Source organism: Cebus imitator, unplaced genomic scaffold (assembly GCF_001604975.1).
Source record: "Cebus imitator isolate Cc_AM_T3 unplaced genomic scaffold, Cebus_imitator-1.0 Scaffold267, whole genome shotgun sequence".
NCBI classification, from domain to species: domain Eukaryota; kingdom Metazoa; phylum Chordata; class Mammalia; order Primates; family Cebidae; genus Cebus; species Cebus imitator.
In genome coordinates this window covers 1,449,896-1,468,339 of record NW_016107582.1, presented here as the reverse complement: position 1 = coordinate 1,468,339, position 18,444 = coordinate 1,449,896, and the positions used below count along the sequence as shown (strand labels likewise).

Genomic DNA, 18,444 nt, shown 5'->3' with positions numbered 1-18,444 from the left:
AAAAAAAAACCTGAGGACTGGTGTAGTGGCTCACACCTGTAATCCCAGCACTTTGGGAGGCTGAGGTGGGAGGATCACTTGAGCTTGGGAGTTCGAGACCAGCGTGGACCACATGGTGAAACTCCGTCTCTATCAAAAATACAAAAATTAGCTGGGTGTGATGGCATGCACCTGTAGCTCCAGCTACTTGGGAGGCTGAGGTGAGAGGATCACTTGAGCCTGGGAGGTGTGGAGGTTGCAGTGAGCTGAGATTGTACCACTGCACTCCAGCCTGGGTGACTGAGACCCTGTCTCAAAAAAAAAGAAGAAGAAGAAGAAAAAAAAAAACCCTGAGATCGGGTAATCGATTTTAAAAAAAGAAGCTTTACTGGCTTACTGTTCTGCAGGTTATGCAGGAAGCAGAGTAGCATCTGCGTCTGGGGAGGCCTCGAGAAGCCTCCAGTCATGGCAGAAGGCAAAGGGGGAGCAGGCACATCGAATGGTGAAAGCAGGAGTGAGAAAGAGAGAGTGTGGGGAGGGGAGGAGAGGAGCCACACGCTTTTAAACCACCAGGTCTCAGCTGAATTCAGAGTCAGAACTTACTTATCACCAAGCAGATGGCCCAAGCCATTCATAAGGGCCCTCATGATCCAAACACCTCCCACCAGGCCCTACCTCCAACATCAGGGATTAGAAATCAACATGAAATTTGGTGAGAATATACATTAAAACAATATCATAGTCTTGGAATGGGACATCAATTATGACGAAAACAAAACTATATCATAGTCAAAAATATCATAACTGATTTGGGGGCTACGCGAAGAGAATGAGCAAATCTGGTTATGGGCAAGTATGTTTCAAACAGAGGAAAAGGATGTATTCTAAGATTTCTCTTTGCAGGAAACATAGATTAATTATGGAAAGCATCTGATTTCTGTTCTCAATATAATTTTTTAAGACAGACTGTGGCAAAAGGTGTAAACCACATCTGATGATAAGAATAAACTGAGGTGCCGATAGAGCTTGCTGAGAACTGAGATGCAAATAGATCAATGACATGTAGAGTGGAAGAGAATGAAATGGCAACAGCAGAATCACCGTCTGAAATCTGTGATGTGGAGGATGAATATGAGAAGTTCTTCTAGGATGCAGATAAAAAGAACAAGAGGATAGAGATGAAAGAGGAAATGAATATATTGAACTAACATATACATAATTAGGCCTAAACAAATAGGACAAAAATACTAGAGGAAATCTTTTCTAAATGGGAAAAGAACTCAAGAAGTAGCAGAAAAATTTAGAAGAAAATGCACCAGACTTATCCTGGTGAAAGTTTTGAATTGAATAAAGGAAGAAAGGAGGCCAGGTGTGGTAGCTCACGCCTGTAATCCCAGCACTTTGGGAGGCCGAGGCAGGCGAATCACCTGAGGTTAGGAGTTCGAGACCAGCCAGGGCAATATGAAGAAACCCCGTCTCTACTAAAAGTACAAAAAGTAGCTGGGCGTGGTGACAGGTACCTGTAATCCCAGCTACTAGGGAGGTTGAGGCAGGAGAATAGCTTGAACCCAAGGGTGGAGGTTGCAGTGAGGTGATATTACGCTATTTCACTTCTGCCTGGGTGAAAGAGCCAGACTCCATCTCAAAAAGGAAGAAAGGATAAAAGAAAGAGCAGAAAGAGGCTGGGCACAGTGGCTCAAGCCTGTAATCCCCACACTTCGGGAGGGCGAAGCAGGTGGATCACTTGAGGCCAGGCATTCAGGACCAGTTTTGCCAACATGATGAAGCCCTGTCTCTACTAAAAATACAAAAATAGGGGCTTAGTGGCCCACACCTGCAATCCCAGCTCTTCTGGTGGCTGACACAGGAGAATCACTTGAACCTGGGAGGTAGAGGTTACAGTGAGCCAGGACCCCACCACTGCACTCCAGCCTGGGCACCAGAGAGAGACTCTGTCTAAAAAAAAAAGCAGAAAGAAAAAGAATGAAAGCCATACACATAGGCAGAAAAACTGAACCACAAAGCAAAGCACAGGAAAAGTACTAATATGCAAATGTGAACAGTGTCCCTCTTAATACCTCCTCAGCCAATAGGAGTGGGAGAATGTTAGTTTCAGGAAAAGATGTCTGTGAAAGTGCCACTAAATCAAACCCAGGGTTAGAAAACTAACAAAGAAAGAAAGCAACATTTCTTTATTTTTTCTATAGAAAGTTCAAATGATAACAGATGTTGAGAGGCCAAAGTTCCTGTGGATGCGAGTCTCACTGTGCGCTGAGGAGATCAGGGTACAGGGCAGGGGTGGGAGATTGTGGCTAGATAAGGCTTCTACCCAATATTTGTCATCACAGGGGTGGCCACGCAGGGTCCAAGGCCAGGAAGCAGCATGTTGGACATTTGGTTGGCTGGAAACACCACACCAGAACTCTCCCTGGGACGTGCCCTCTGGGAATTACAGGAAGTGAGCCTTCTGCTAAGCCCCTGCATCTCGTTCCTGGGGCATCCTGTAACTCTACTGAGCACCGACCCCCATGATACAGACACTCCTGCTCCCAACGTGCTCCCAGTCTAATGCAGGATACAACCCTAATGAAATATAATCCAGGGCACTGTAAGACTTTGGATGTAAAGGCAAGAGAGAGAACGGAGAGTAAAGCTAATCCGGCCCGGCGCGGTGGCTCACCCCTGTATTTCCAGCACTTTGGGATGCCGAGGCAGGTGGATTATGAGGTCAGGAGACCATCCTCGCCAACGTGGTGAAACCCTGTCTCTACTAAAAATACAAAAGTTAGCTGGGCGTGGTGGTGCACACCTGTCGTCCCAGCTACTCAGGAGGCTGAGGCAGGAGAATTGCTTGAACCTGGAAGACATAGGATGCAGTGAGCTGAGATCGCTCCGCTTCACTCCAGCCTGGGCGACAGAGAAAAATTGTCTCAAAAAAAAAAAAAAAAAAAAGAAAGAAAAAAAGAAAGAAAAGAAAATGAATTGGGTTTCTCTGGGCTGTGAAGAAAGGCAAAGGACCCTGCGGCGAGGGGAATAGCCTGAGTCTCAGCACACACCTGGGAAAGAGCACAGAAGACCTCTGGAAACAGCTAGTGGTGCAGATGGGCTGCAGAGTTGGAGCCTGGAGGTTATGGAACCTGAAGACCTGGTCCACTGAAACGGGGCTGCCAAACACTCTGTCTTAACAACTAGAGCACAATTCCATGCACAGGACTGAATTTTATAAAATATAAATATAGGTGTGAAAATAAAACATTTTATAATCCCCGAAATGGCGCTGTATGAGCTAGCTAAGAATACTGCTAAAACCTTCATAGAAACGGTAATGGATTGCTATTCAATTGCTAAATATTTATGTGAAGATAAAGTTCTGAATACTAACCATTACATAACACTACATATTAACCATAGTCTGTTCATAAAACTGTGGGGAGTAGACGTGCAAGGATCGCATTGTAGGGTGTTGCTTTCATTCATTCATTTATTCACTCGACAAACATTGATTATTTACCGGGTGCCAGAAGGCTAGAGGTGAGAAGACAGGTCTCAGCAAGGCAAGGTTCTTGCCTTCAAGCAACTTCCAGTCTAATAGTGAAGACAAACAAGTCAATCAAAGAGTTCCTTAAAGGGAGACGGACTCTAAACACACACCATGTGTGCAGTGGGCACACATGGGCTGAGGAGTGGGCTTCAGAGGTGAGATGGTAGTAGAGACGACTGTTGAAAGATGAGTTGGGATCAAAGGCTTTCAGGGATAAAGAGCAGAGGAAGGGCAGGCCATAGCCACAAGGCCATTTTTGGACAACTGCAAGTTCTTGAACAAAACATGAAGCGGGAGTGGGGGGATCTTTTAAATTTGTGAAGCATTCACAGTTGGTCAAGCTATATAATTACCTGGCTGCCTGCCAAAAAAAAAAAAAAAAAAAGACACACCTGTGTGTGCATGTGTTTCAGCTGGCTGTAGGATTAAGTCAGCTGGCATGTGTTTATTGCGTGTCCATTATGTCCATATGTAATAAAAGGCGTATGGGGAAGAAAGACAAGAAGAAAGCATGTAGAAACTCAAATATTGTGAAAAATGGAGTGTTTTGCGTTGAGTGCCAGTTGCAGTTGTGGTTTCATCACCGTGACCAGCAGACAATGCAGCTATTGTGGTGGCTGGCACTGCAGTCTCATGGCGCCCTTGGTGCTCTTACGCTGTGGGTCTCAGCTCCCATTTGCATAAAGCTGCTTGATTGCATCACAGCTTTGATAGGAACAGTTTTACTTTACCACCTTAATATAGAATTGTCATTGCATCAAAAGGCAAACTGGAAATCCTCCTACTGCTGCTGCTGCACTTCCAGCAAAGCATTGTGGGGACAGAAAGGTGTGATACCTTTCCTCACCCATCTCAAGGGTCACAGCCAACACTCCTATCGCAGAAGACAGAGTGACAAGAGAAAAGCACAGCACATTTAGTTAATCGAAGCTGTATGTGACACAGGAGGCTTTCAAAATGAAGACCTGAAGACTCAGGGAAAAATGTCTGTTTTTTATGCTTAGGTTTGATGAAGAAAGGATGGGCGTGTAGAAATGTAATTGAACAAAAGGGTCTGAGTGAATAGTAATAAACTGAAAGGGAAACCCAGCAAGGCCTGTCTGTTCAGATTCTTCTGGGCCTCACTGTGTGGTGTTCCTTCTGCAGAGGAATTCACTGTAGAGGGCAGGACTCCCATGAAATAGGGTTTTCAAGGGAAAAGGGAGAGAGTGGCCTTTCTAGTTTTTATGATTTGCTTTGGGCCAGAGTGGTTTTGGTTTCTGTGACCCACCTTGGGGAAAGGAATTCTGTTTTCCATAACTTTCTTCAGGGGAAAATGGGAGAGGGTCAGAAAGACCTTGTTTCTGGCTGAATTCCTACAGCCAGCTGAAAAGCATGCATGCACACACAGGTTTTGTTTTGTTTTGTTTTTTTGGCAGGCAGCCAGAGGCCTTTCCTATGTCCAATTCAAAGTACTCAGCACACCAATGTGCCATACTTTGGGGTATCTTGTTCTGAGCCCCAACAGCAGGAAGAATATAGGATAGGCATAACCAAACTGCCTGTGGGTACCACTTACAAGTGTCCAGGTAGTTTCTACTTCTGTGATGTCCACAAAAAGCCAAGAATTCCCTATGGCCCTTTTTGGGAGAACTGGGATATAAAGGAAGGGCCCCCGTGAAGCAAAGCCATGAGCAAAATGGCTAAGAATGCTCTACTTCATCATTATTAAGGGCAGACTGACTTTGGGGCTGGGTATTTCTTGGAAAAGCACTCATTATGAATCCTCATCTAACTCTGTCCTTCCACACTGGCAACTTCTCCCCAGGCCATGTGGCTGCCCAAACTCTCACATCTGTGTATACACAAACACAAACCCCACCTTCCTGCGAGGGCTTCAAACCACATTCTGATCTCTTGCTTCCTGTTCACTGCCAGATTTCTTAGAAACAGGTGTCTCTACTTTCCAGCATCCATAGGATAACATCTTGCTCTTGTTGTCATCGCTAACCAGAACACAGAAAAAACCCACTACTTACACCGTTGTTATGCCATGGTTAAGTAGCACCAGGAAAGCTTCCTATGATGAAAGTCTTGAGGTATCAGAGCCACAATCTCAGAAGTTTTAAGGGTTAGCTTTATGCAGTGAATTAGAATTCAAAACCCTGAATGGGCGGGCTGAGGATCAAAGTGGAATTTTCAGCAGTCCTCAGGATCAGTAGTAAGGGAAGTGGGAAAGCTAGTTTGGGGCAGTATCCCTTAAAGCATATAATAGGGAAGATGTTAAAATTCAGACAACTGAGACCATAGCTTAATTCTGTATCATATAACTCCATGTTGGTAAGCCCTCCATGTGAGACTAGGGTCCTAGAATGATCTTGTGCAACGTTTTAACCTCTTAAAGCCAAATTGCCCAGAGATAAGGAGATAGAATAGAAAGATGGATAGCAAGAAAGGGATATATGCTATAATATAGAAAATTGTAAAAGGCTTTTACGATTCATATAAAAATAATTCTTTAATGTCTCTGAAGAATTATACTCCATGGGTTTCAAGGAGAACATTGAGAAACTGGGATGGCTTCCAGACCCTTTGCACATATCCCCATTTGTCAGTGTGCTGTGAGTCCTGGCCCGAAGAACCAGGCAAATGATCTAAGTCCAGAGGGCAGCAGAAGAGGTTGGGTCCCTCTTCTGTCAGAAGCTCTTTCCTCCAGACAGAAGTCAGCACTTAACAAACCACGTCGGGCTCTCTAAGGTAGGATAATGGAGCACCAAAGGAAGGAACTCTTGCATCGCAAGGCAGTTTTTCTCTTTCTAGGGACACAGTATTTTCCATCTAATGAAAGAGGAAAACAAGAAAGGAGAAGGAGAAGCACAGGGTAGCAAGGACAGTCTTCTGCTGTCAAAGCAGTTCTGCCATTGCTTTCCCTGTGTCCTTAACTCCCCAGCCCTGTCCCACTGCATGCCCTTCCCAGGCGCCTCGCTCAGTCAGGCCTCCAAGGTGGTCCCGTCTCCAACTTCTCTTGTTTTTCCAATCAGAACATCAGAGACCAATCATCAACTGCCAAAGCACATACACTAATAACACAGCAAACATAGATAAAATGAACAATGATAAGTAGAGATAAGAATAATAATACAATATTCTTATCCAAATGTGAAGATTTGACCTAATTCTTGTCATAGAGGAATTCATTGTTGAGGACTTTAAGATCATATGGGAAAAAGAATATGGAAACCATGGACATGGATGAACCTATACGAGAGTACTTTAAAGTCATTTTGCATGCAAAAAAAGTAAAACAGCACATAAAATCAATAAATGATAGGTAATAGAGATATCACTAGAATATTAAGTATTTTGGGTGTAAACACCATGCTTGTTCTGTTTCACTGCTATGTATATATATATATTTCCCCAGTACCTAGGTAAGTGACTGCTATGTAACCGTGCTAAATATTTGTTTTCTGATTAGCTAAATTGCTGATTTAATTTTAATTTATTGGGTTTAGTTCAAAGTGCTCATACATTTGCTTTATTTTTTGTGGGTTATTGTACTTTATTTGCTCCTCCATCTAAATATTCAGTGCTTTCTTCTCCTTATTTTTGGGGGTCCCAATTCCCGCATCCTACCAGGATCCTGGAGATGGAAAATACCTTGAGCATTTGTGATAGAAAGAGATTTAGATCACCTTTATGTGACCTGCTTATTCCACTAGAGCTGAACAGCATTTTTAACTATGCCCTCCCCCAGCCCCAAAAAGGCAGAGGTAAATAGCCTTCGCTCAGCCTATGAAAACATGTGCCCGAGTACATTTCTAACCCATTTGACGTACATCTCAGTTCCGATTCTTCTCCGTCTCCTTTGCTGGCACTACTCTTCTAAATGTGGGCGTTGCCTAGGTCCCAGTCTTGATCCTCCTTCTCTTTTTCCCCTGTTTTATCTTCCTAAGTGATCTCATCCATTCCTGTGGCTTTAAATACCAAATGCATGCTGCTGGCTTCCAAATGCATATGTCCAGGCTTGACCTACTTTTAAGCTCCAAATCTGTATACCCAATCCCCTACTTAACATTTTTAACTGAATGTCTTACAGGTAAAACAAATAAACCATTTTACTAAGTCCAAAATGAACTTTTGATTTTTACCCCTCCTCTTAATCACCCACCACCCCCAACTGGTTCTATTCCTAATCTTCCCTATGTCTGTACCTTGCACTGCACAGTATATAGTACAATGCTCCCTACACTTCTCAATGGTGTTGGCCCCACATAGTACTGTATCAAGTATATTGAATATTGTAAAATCACCCACCCAACTGCTCAAGCCACAGAGCCATCCTGGGTTCTGACCCACTTACCCTCCCTCTCTAATTCTTTAACAAGTGTATGTTTGTTTGTTTGTTTGTTTTTTGTTTTTTTGTGTGTGTGAGATGGATGGTGTCTTGCTCTGTTGCCAGGCTGGAGTGCAGTGGCACAATCTTGGCTCACTGCAACCTCAGCCTCCTGGGTTCAAGCAATTCTCCTGCCTCAGCCTCCTGAATAGCTGGAACTACAGACGTGCACCATCATGCCCCGCTAATTTTTGTACTTTTAGTAGAGACGGGGTTTTGTCATGTTGGCCAGGCTGGTCTCAAACTCCTGACCTCAGGTGATCCACCCACCTTAGCCTCCCAAAGTGCTGGGATTACAGGCATGAGCCACTGTATCTGGCCTTGAACACGTGTAGCGGTTTTTGGCTCCAAAATCATCTGCCTATTTATCTCCAGTTCCACTCTTAACACCCGAGTCTAAGCTACTATTATCTCTTGTCCAAACCAAGGCAATAATCTCCTCCCTGCTATCAGTCTTGCCAGTCTTGCCTTTTGAAGAACTAATCTCTACATAGCAGCAAAGGTGACCTTTATAAATAGAAAACCTATAGCGTCAATGCCCTCCACACCGCTCAATGGGTGTTGGCCCTATTATACTTGGAACACAATGAAAAGTCATCACGATGACCGACAAGGCTCTACTCGAAGTGTCCCCTCTGTACTTATCTAAATTCACTGTAAGCCCTTTCCCTCCTACCTCTCCAGGCTCCCTATGTGCCCCACACAGTACATGCTGGCCATCTGACAGCTCCTAAAACGAAATGTGAACTTTCCTGCCCTAAGGCCTTGGAAATTACTTTTTCCTGGGACTGAAAGACTCTTCCCTCTGCTACCTTTTTGTTTTGTTTTGTTTCTGTTTTGACAAGTTGCAAACATGTAACAAACATCTGTGTTCTACCACCAAAAATTAATAGTTGTTAACTTTTTGACATTTTTCCTTGGATTTGAACATTAACAAAAGAATAATATAAAGGCAAAATCTCCTTGTTCTGCCTGTGTTCCATCCTACTTTCTCCTTACTCAGAATGAGTAAGGGATATTGCTGGTTCTTTACGCTATGTGCGTTTCTTTCTTCCTTCTGTTTAGCAAAACCTTAACTTGTTAAGACATTCATGCACTGCCCATTCCCACCTCCACCCTCTTCCCCAGCACCCTCATGTGTGCAGCAGAGGCCGTTTGCAGCATGATTGTGGCCCAGGAGATAAAAGGGCAAGTTTCCCGGAGGCTGTGTTTCATTTTGACCCAGGCTATCCAGCAGGGAGCTTGTAGCACATCTAGAGGCTCCTATCCTCTCTCTCCTGCCGTCACATTTTGCCTTCAGAGAACTGGGATGGGACCACAAGAGCCAGGCTCTTTGAATTGCTGATCCACTGCCGAGGTCTGAACCATATGACACTCTTTTGTTCAGTCCTTACCATGTGTCATCACTTATCTCAACATCACTGTCTGATCTAAACCAAAAACATCAACATCACAAATAGAAGGAAACTGGACTTCCTACGTGTCCTACTCCATGCCTCTCCTCCCAAAAAAAGAAAGAAAAATGATTTCTCCTGCTATATAGAATCATTTTTTGGTCAGTGTACTATTTTTATCATAGTTGTATGTGTGTTTAAACTCAGTGCTATGAAAGACTTTTGCAAGGTTAAATCTCCACTGCAATACAAAATGTTTAAAATCTCAGTTAAGAACTGACCTCCCTGTCTCCTCTCTGCTTGTAGGTTGTGGCATGTTTACCTTCCTGTCGTCTGTCACTGCTGCTGTCAGTGGCCTCCTGGTGGGTTATGAACTTGGGCTCATCTCTGGGGCTCTTCTTCAGATCAAAACCTTATTAGCCCTGAGCTGCCATGAGCAGGAAATGGTTGTGAGCTCCCTCCTCATTGGAGCCCTCCTGGCCTCACTCACCGGAGGGGTCCTGATAGACAGGTATGGAAGAAGGACAGCAATCATCTTGTCTTCCTGCCTGCTTGGACTTGGAAGCTTAGTCTTGATTCTCAGTTTATCCTACACGGTTCTTATAGCGGGACGTATTGCCATAGGGGTCTCCATCTCTCTGTCTTCCATTGCCACTTGTGTTTACATTGCAGAGATTGCTCCTCAACACAGAAGAGGCCTCCTTGTGTCACTGAATGAGCTGATGATTGTCATCGGCATTCTTTTTGCCTATATTTCAAATTATGCATTTGCCAATGTTTTCCATGGCTGGAAGTACATGTTTGGTCTTGTTATTCCCTTGGGAGTTTTGCAAGCAATTGCAATGTATTTTCTTCCTCCAAGCCCTCGGTTTCTGGTGATGAAAGGACAAGAGGAAGCTGCTAGCAAGGTTCTTGGAAGGTTAAGAGGACTCTCAGATACAACTGAGGAACTCACAGTGATCAAATCCTCCCTGAAAGATGAATACCAGTATAGTTTTTGGGATCTGTTTCGTTCAAAAGACAACATGCGAACCCGAATCATGATAGGACTAACACTGGTATTTTTTGTACAAGTCACTGGCCAGCCAAACATATTGTTCTATGCATCAACTGTTTTGAAGTCAGTTGGCTTTCAAAGCAATGAGGCAGCTAGCCTCGCCTCCACTGGGGTTGGAGTCGTCAAGGTCATTAGCACCATCCCCGCCACTGTTCTTGTAGACCACGTTGGCAGCAAGACATTCCTCTGCATCGGCTCCTCTGTGATGGCAGCTTCGTTGGTGACCATGGGCATCGTAAATCTCAACATCCACATGAACTTCACCAATATCTGCAGAAGTCACAGTTCTATCAACGAGTCCTTGGATGAGTCTGTGATTTATGAACCAGGAAACCTGTCAGCCAGCAATACTACTCTCAGAGACCACTTCAAAGGGATGGCTTCCCACAGCAGAAGCTCACTCATGCCCCTGAGAAATGATGTGGATAAGAGAGCGGAGACAACCTCAGCGTCCTTGCTAAATGCTGGATTAAGCCATACTGAGTACCAGATAGTCGCAGACCCTGCGGACGTCCCAGCTTTTTTGAAATGGCTGTCCTTAGCCAGCTTGCTTGTTTATGTTGCTGCTTTTTCCATTGGTCTAGGACCAAGTAAGTGCTTTATTCTTTATTCCTTCCCTCTTTCCCCCTGTTAATATTAATGTATTGCTTTTGACCAGTCAGAGCATGGTACTGCTATAGTCCCTCATACATATAAGTGCTAGAAGCAAGACCAGGATAACATTGGTCATTTGATGCTCCTTCTAATGCAGAAGGCTTTTATCACTTATATCTGCTTCTGAAAAGTACAGGGCTCGTGTTCAATTGAAAGATACGTTTCCCACTATCTGTCACAGGAGGATACTTTAACTCCCATTGATTGAGGATGAACCAGACCTGGAAAGATATTTACTGCCCGAGGGAATTACATTGCTTTGTGAAAGCAAAATTTGCTGCGGTAACATTTTCCTCCATATCATCTCTGAGTTTCTTCCTGTGTAGGAGAAAAAAAATTCAAATGTTTAGATTTTCTTAAAGACACAATAGTGGATGCATTCTTGTGATAGTAAAGAAGGAGGACATTATGAGTTGAGAAGGAGGATGAATTATTTTTTTTAGTACATCTTATTCACTAGAGTAGCCTCCCAGGGCACTTTACTCTTTTCCATGAAACAGAAGCATGAAAGTCTAGTTACTATCATTCAACATAATACAAACACTTGACAGGAACATAGCCATGAGGTTGTTTTATTTTATAGAACTAGTCTGCTCTAATGACAAAGTATGAACACCTCTCTTCGGCAAACTCTTTTAGAGATGGATTTATTAGAATAGATTGTTTGTGGCAGTTTTCTCGTCTATTAGCCTCATATCTAAAGCCTGAAGGTCTCTGTGGGGAGACTGTGAAGGGTAGCATCTATTACTTCACCTCCTGCCCCATTCCTCTCTCTCTTTCTTTTTTAGTCCTCTCCTTCCTTTCTCTTTCTTTCTCAGTCCTTCCCTCTCTATCACAAAGTTGGTTTTGAAACCTGTTGACAAGGATCAAGGAGGCAATCAAATTGGCTCAAATAATGGAAAGCATTGGAGGTTTGGAGCAGTAAGAAGACATAGGTTGTGCTGAAGAAGAAGGAATTTCCTGGAGAGAGGTAGGGCTCTGGTTCCAGGTACTGGACAGGGTTTCTGGGAAGAAGGTCAGGTAGGGGCTTGCTCTAGTCATCCACTGCTAACTCATTAACTATTCATTCAAGTGATATGTATTGACTGATGAACTTTTTCATAACCCAGAACTATGCTAAATGCTGGGAAAAGGGTAATAGGACAGATAACTGTCCCTATCTTCAGTGAGATTGTAGGTGAGTGGACTGAGCTACACTCTCTGTAACTGCCTCTTTGTGGTCAGCAACCAGCAGGTTGGGCCTGCTTAATCTCAGTTGATAACTAGACCTGCACATGGCTGATATGGACTCTCCTGCTCTAACTCTGCCTCCTCATTTTTCAGCTTCTACTCACACTTCTAAGTGCACTTAGTTCCTAGATTCTGATTTGTTCAAATTCTTGGGCAAAATCTGATTGACACTGCTCTTTGCTGTGCCAAGTCAGAGATGGAAGTTCAGGCCTAATCAGCTGGGGCAAGATTGGGTCATGGTCCAAGGCGTGGAAGACTGAAAGTTGGCCCTTTCTCTGCACTGTGAGTAGACATATTTCCTCCTGTAAGACGGCTTGGGCAGACAGAGTAAACATTACAATACCAGCAGCCTCTGATGACTCAGACTTCTTCCTGAACCTTAAACCTGCTTTTTAAGACTTAACAATGATAATTACTATTAATGAACAGTTTCCTGGGAACAGATTTCTACCATTATTTTGGGATTCAATTATATTGAGTATATACCTATGAGATACTTATGTGACTACTATGATACTTTAATGAAATTTGAGCTAACATCTTATTTGTATTTTTATTTATTTTATTTTTATTACATTTTTATTTTATTTATTTACATTCTTATTTCAAAAAACTCTTCAAAGCAGAAGGACAAGACATGGGTGCAGTCTTATACTAAGATACAACTTAGATTTGGGTATGAAACTTCTCTATGCTAACAAGCACAGTAAGTTTTGCACATTTGATAAACTTCAGGTGGTAGTCCCATTGGTTTCTTCTGCTAGCATCTCTTCTTGTATATTCATCATAAAACTAAAAATATTTCCTTTGTACATCAACTTTCTTGGTCCAATTTTTTGAAATGTCAAGAATCAACTGAGAGTGTGAGAAAAAGTCACAAAAAAGAAAGGGATACCCTCCTCATTCTCATTCAGAAAACCTCTCAGGGTGAAAGGAGATACATCATGGCACATAGCATAATGTGGGAGACATTGATCTTCGGTCTCTGAACCGACCTACTCGTGGTTAGAGTCCTTCCAATCTCATGCTATCCATCTCTCTTTAGTTTTGGGCTAATTTTGAAAAATGCAGCCAACCTTCCAGTCTAACATATCATTTGATACCTTATTGTATTAGAGGAAGAGTTCTCCTTTTCAGAAAACCAAATTTGATTTTAGAAAAAATTACTGGATACTGGGCATGGTGGCTTATGCCTGTAATCCCAGCATGTTGGGAGGCTGAGGGGTGGATTACTTGAAGTCAGGAATTCGAGACCAGCCTGGCCAACATGGTGAAACCCCGTCTCTACTAAAAATACAAAAATTAGCTGGGTATGGTGGTGCACAACTGTAATCCCAGCTACCCAGGAGACTGAGGCAGGAAAATCTCTTAAACCCAGGAGGCAGAGGTTGCAGAGAACATTGCATTCCAGCCTAGGCAACAGAGTGAGACTCTGTCTCCAAAACAGAAAAAAAAAAAAAAAAAAAAAAAAAAAGAAAACATGATTGGTGGCTGTTTGTCTTTCAATAATATTCTACGTGAATTCTTTTAAAGTATAGTTTAAGCTTTAGATTCCACTAATATTTATTGACACCTAGTATGTCAAATACTGTGCTAGGCAGTTTTTACATACTTTGGAGTACTTCATTTTACCTTCAAAACAAGCCTGAGAAGAAAGGATATTCACTGCATTTTATAAATGAAGATACTGAGTCTCAAAGAAATTAAGTGACTTGCTGAAATAAATGAAAACATGTTTTGTCTTCTGAAATTCAACATTAATCTCAAGTATAAGACAAGAATAAGCAATCCTGTGTTGGTCTTGAGAGTAAATGTTAATTACTTTTAGTTCAGTCTTCTCCTTGAAAGTCCACTAGAAGGAAGAATGAATAAAAATAGTGTATCATTGTCCTTCCATCAGGATACTCATGGACCATTCTGCATTTTTGCAAAATAGAGACATAGTGCTTTTCTGAAGCTCTGCTAAGTAAGTGAACATGTACTTTTTATAAGACTGAATTACAGGAAAAAAGAGAAGGGTAATAACAAGAAGAGAGTTTTTGCTGCACATTTACTTGCACAACTGAGTGTATTAAAATGTTGGATGCAGAATTCAAGCTCAGCGGATATAACAAGGACCAAATTAACAATGACTTAAACAAAGTTAGATGTTTCTTTCTCTCTTACTTAACAGGTGTAGTTGGGCAGTTCTGGGTGTTGTGGAGGTATCCAGGGTCAGATACCTGAAGTCTGCAGTTTTTCTAGACCTTATTTCAGCCACTACTTTAATGCTGGTTTCTAGTCTATCATGATGACCATTTATATAAGATGCATTTTTAAATCTCATGCATATTAAAATGCATTTTAAAATCTCATCATCATTTATTCATAGCTAAAGGTCCCTTGGGAATAAGTAAAAATGCATGAGTGCAGTCAACTAAAGGGAGGTTGGGTAGAGAAAGGCATGGGTAATCTCTAGACAGTCTGAGCAATTGCAGCAGGGAGTTCGAATGGCTGTGAGTGATACAGTAAGGAATTTCTTACAGGGATTCGGCATCGCGCAATTGTAGGAGAAGCTGAGAACACAAAGGTCTGGAAGGGGACCAGGTCTGGGGAAAAAGGAAAAATTTATTAATCAAGGCACGGAGGGAAGTCGGTGGAGAAGCCTGTGGAAGGCTGCGGCCTTGGCATCTGGCGGTGGCCTGAAGCTTCTGCTTGGCAGCAGAGCAGACAGGAGAAAAGCTGGACTCAAAGCAGAGGGAAGCAGAGACGACCCACTGAATCCGGTAGACAAACTGGAATCCATGAGCAGAAACTGCAGCACGCATGTCTCTCACCGCTTCACTCCAGTGAGGCAGGCGACCTGCAGAAAACCTGCTGCCTTCTCCCGGAGCCCGCTCCAGTGCTTGGAGAAGTTGCAGGAGGAGATCTGGCCACACTCGCTGCCTTCCACCCCAACAAGGGGAACCAGTACGGGCAGCAGGGTGCACGAGCTGCGGGGGTGGCTGGGCCTGGCACCAACGCCTCAAGCACAGCACTGTGGGGTCACTTTGGCCTTCCAAATCATGCAAATTTCTCTTCTTTCCAACCCTCGCCTGGAGCTACCCAGGGAAGGGAACTCTGGGAAATGTCCTTCCAGCTTAGCTAAGTAACACGGCACAAAATCACCACCGTAACAGACTCTGGCCTAAGAGAGAATACATGTGACTCTGGGCGAGAAAGATTTCAAAAGGTCAAGGGCCCTGAATTCAGTCCATTGCTGCCATAGACTTTAAAAATCAAAATGTTAATTATTCAAATATATGACTAGCTCCCATTCCATCTAAAACAAGAGGTGAGGTCATTTCATTAAGATCTCCTGGCATTCTGTTTCTTTAGCTACAAAACTGAAAAACACATTTGCTAATGCATTATAAAGGCTTTCCTGCTTGTTTTCCCAAGAACGTTAATTATCTCCCTTGAGCTGATGACTCTCACTTATCTCCAGTTCCATCTCTCACATGATTTCTGCTTCTTTTTTTCCCAATGAGTTACTAAACTCTTCCCCCTCCATGCTTCACTGTCAGCCAAACACAACAACCCTAAAGCTGAATTCTTTTTCCTTATACCAGAGTTCTTTACACTTCCATTCCCTTTCCAGAGGGCAGTCACTCTTCCTGCTACTCCGAGCGATGCTCTGGGGCTTTTTCTCAGTTCAGTCAGTGATTGCAATGGCTCTTGTATTTATGGTTTCCTTCCTATTTCTGCCAGCCAGTGCTACCTCTTATCATCTCATTGTCAGATTACTGGGAAACCCTTCCAGAAGTCTTTGTCTATTCCAGGTCCTTCTCACACTCATCCATCCTCCAGACCACTGTCAACCAAAAATGAGTGACCAACTCTCCAAAGCAAAGAGTTTAATAGGGAATAGCAGGGGGATTGCAAACCTGCGATATGCATGCTGTGATGGATCATAAACCTATCTGGGGGTTGGGGTAAAATGGAAGCTTTTAAAGACAAAAAGAAGTCCATGCAGACTGCAACCAAAGGTTACAAAGAGCAAAGGTAACAGGGATTTGTTACAGGAGCTGGCATTAGCTTATTGGTTGGTAGAGGCAGACTTGCTAGTCAAGTGTCCTTGTGTAAACAGAATATTTGGAATACTACAGTCTTGAGGGATTTTCTTGCAGTAAGTCCTGTTACAGGAAAACCATGTAGTACATACAGAAATCTCTTGTAATAAGAGCTGCCTCTTTCCTGCCCTCCTGACTCCATTTTGTTTGTGTTTTGACATAAGTGATTCCAGTTTAGCATTGGCAACTTTCATACCAATATTCCTTAAATACCATTTTTCTCATGTCACCAATGTTTATAAATCTTCAAAGATCACCTCCTTTCTCCCACGACATACAAGTCAAATGCCTTTCAAGATGAAAGGGAGATTAGAAATCATCTGGTGCAACATTTTTCTTTTTCTTTTTTTCTGAGATGGAATTCCACTCTTGTTGCCCAGGTTAGAGTGCAATGGTGCGATCTCAGCTCACTGCAACCTCCGCCTCCAGGGTTCAAGAGTTTCTCCTGCTTTAGCCTCCCAAGTAGCTGGGATTACAGGCACACACCGCCACACCTGGCTAATTTTTGTATTTTTAGTAGGACGGGGTTTCACATGTTGGCCAGGCTGGTCTCAAACTCCTGACCTTAAGTGATCCACCCAACTCAGCCTCCCAAAGTGCTGAGATTACAGGCATGAGCCATTTAATAGAAAATAAATAAAGGAAATTCTGGGAGATTGAGGACACACATATTTGGGACTAGAATCCCAGGTACTTGAAGGGTAATCTATGTTCTTTCTCCTTCTATATCACCTATGGTTAAGGTAAAAATTCTGTGGTTTTTCAGGGTCTTCCATTATCTCACCCAGCTCTGTCAGGGCATCTGCACGACCATAGGGTCACAATTTACTTATGCTCTAGGGTCGCCATACATTCCACGTAACAGACAAGGTGATTGATGTCCCCGGGATTGTGCAATGAGGCAGTACTTTACCAATGTGGGTTTATTCCCCACTGCTCCACACCCAGCTCAATAAACACAAAGCACTTTTGTGGCTTCTTCCTTCTCCCTCTACTCTATCCAGATCCTTTTTTTTTTTTTGGAGTCTTGTTCCTATCGAACAGGCTGGAGGCAGGCTGGAATGGAGTGATGAGATCTCGGCTCACTGCAACCTCCACCTTCCGGGTTCAAGCGATTCTCCTTCCTCAGCCTCCCAAGTAGCTGAGATTACAGACGTGTATCACCACGCCCTGCTAATTCGCCCAGCTAATTTGTGTATTTTTAGTAAAGATGGGGTTTCGTCATGTTGGCCAGGCTGGTCTCGAATTCCTGACCTCAGATGATTCACCCACCTCGGCCTCCCAAAGTGCTAGGGTTATAAGCGTGAGCCACTGCACCTGGCCCCGCTTTTTGAAGCTTAATGAAAGTTTTATCTCCACTTTGAATCCACTCCATTTTTTAGAGGTCTTTATTTGTATGAGCAACTAGTGTGTTTCTACAGTAATTCAGTTCTGGGCTACCAAGAGTGTAAATCTAAAATCAGAAAACCTCTGTTCTAATCCCAGCCCTTCTACTTACTGGCTGTGTGACATCTAAGTGATTTTTCTTCTCTGAGCTGTTTCTAATCTATGAAAGGGGCATAGTAATAGCTGTCCTATCTCCTAGAGCACATCAGATGACCTAATATATGTGAGAGTGCTTTAGATGCTATAAAGTATGAGAGTATGATGTAACGTAAGTGACAATGTGAGAACACCTCTTAGTCCTTAGCAATAGTGTATTACTTCTGTATGTTTATTTGGTTTATTAACCAGAATGTAGATACAGACTGGAAGCATTTTCAAGGAGGCAACATCTCACATTTTTTCTTTCTGACTCTTTAAGTGAGCAACGCATGAGTCTTTAAAAATCAGGCTGGTTTACTTACCTTTGTGTTTTTAAGCCGGGAGGAGGAAAAGGACTCAAAAATGCGATGCAGGCATAGGGAAGGTTTCAAATTGGGTTTCTTTACTTGTGTAAAGACCTGGCTAGTGGGCAGGCTAGGGACCAGGTAAGCTGGAAATACTATCCTGTTTCTGCCAGACACTATCACCAGGTTTTTGCAGAACAATTCATGACTTGTACATGATTTAAAAAAAAAATCTCTTTCTGATTTTGGCTGTAAGAAAAGATGCAGGAGATGTAGTAGTGTTAAGAAACAGCT

At 43.0% G+C, this 18,444-nt stretch overlaps 1 protein-coding gene across 1 annotated transcript in view; it reads left to right on the top strand.

Annotated features, from left to right (window-relative positions):
* Positions 1-18,444, top strand: part of SLC2A12 (solute carrier family 2 member 12) — a 69,375-nt gene that overhangs the window by 18,172 nt on the left and 32,759 nt on the right. The window contains exon 2 of the mRNA XM_017500633.2: positions 9,596-10,936. Within this exon, the coding sequence (XP_017356122.1) occupies positions 9,596-10,936 (1,341 nt within the window). The remainder of the gene's footprint in view (positions 1-9,595; positions 10,937-18,444) is intronic.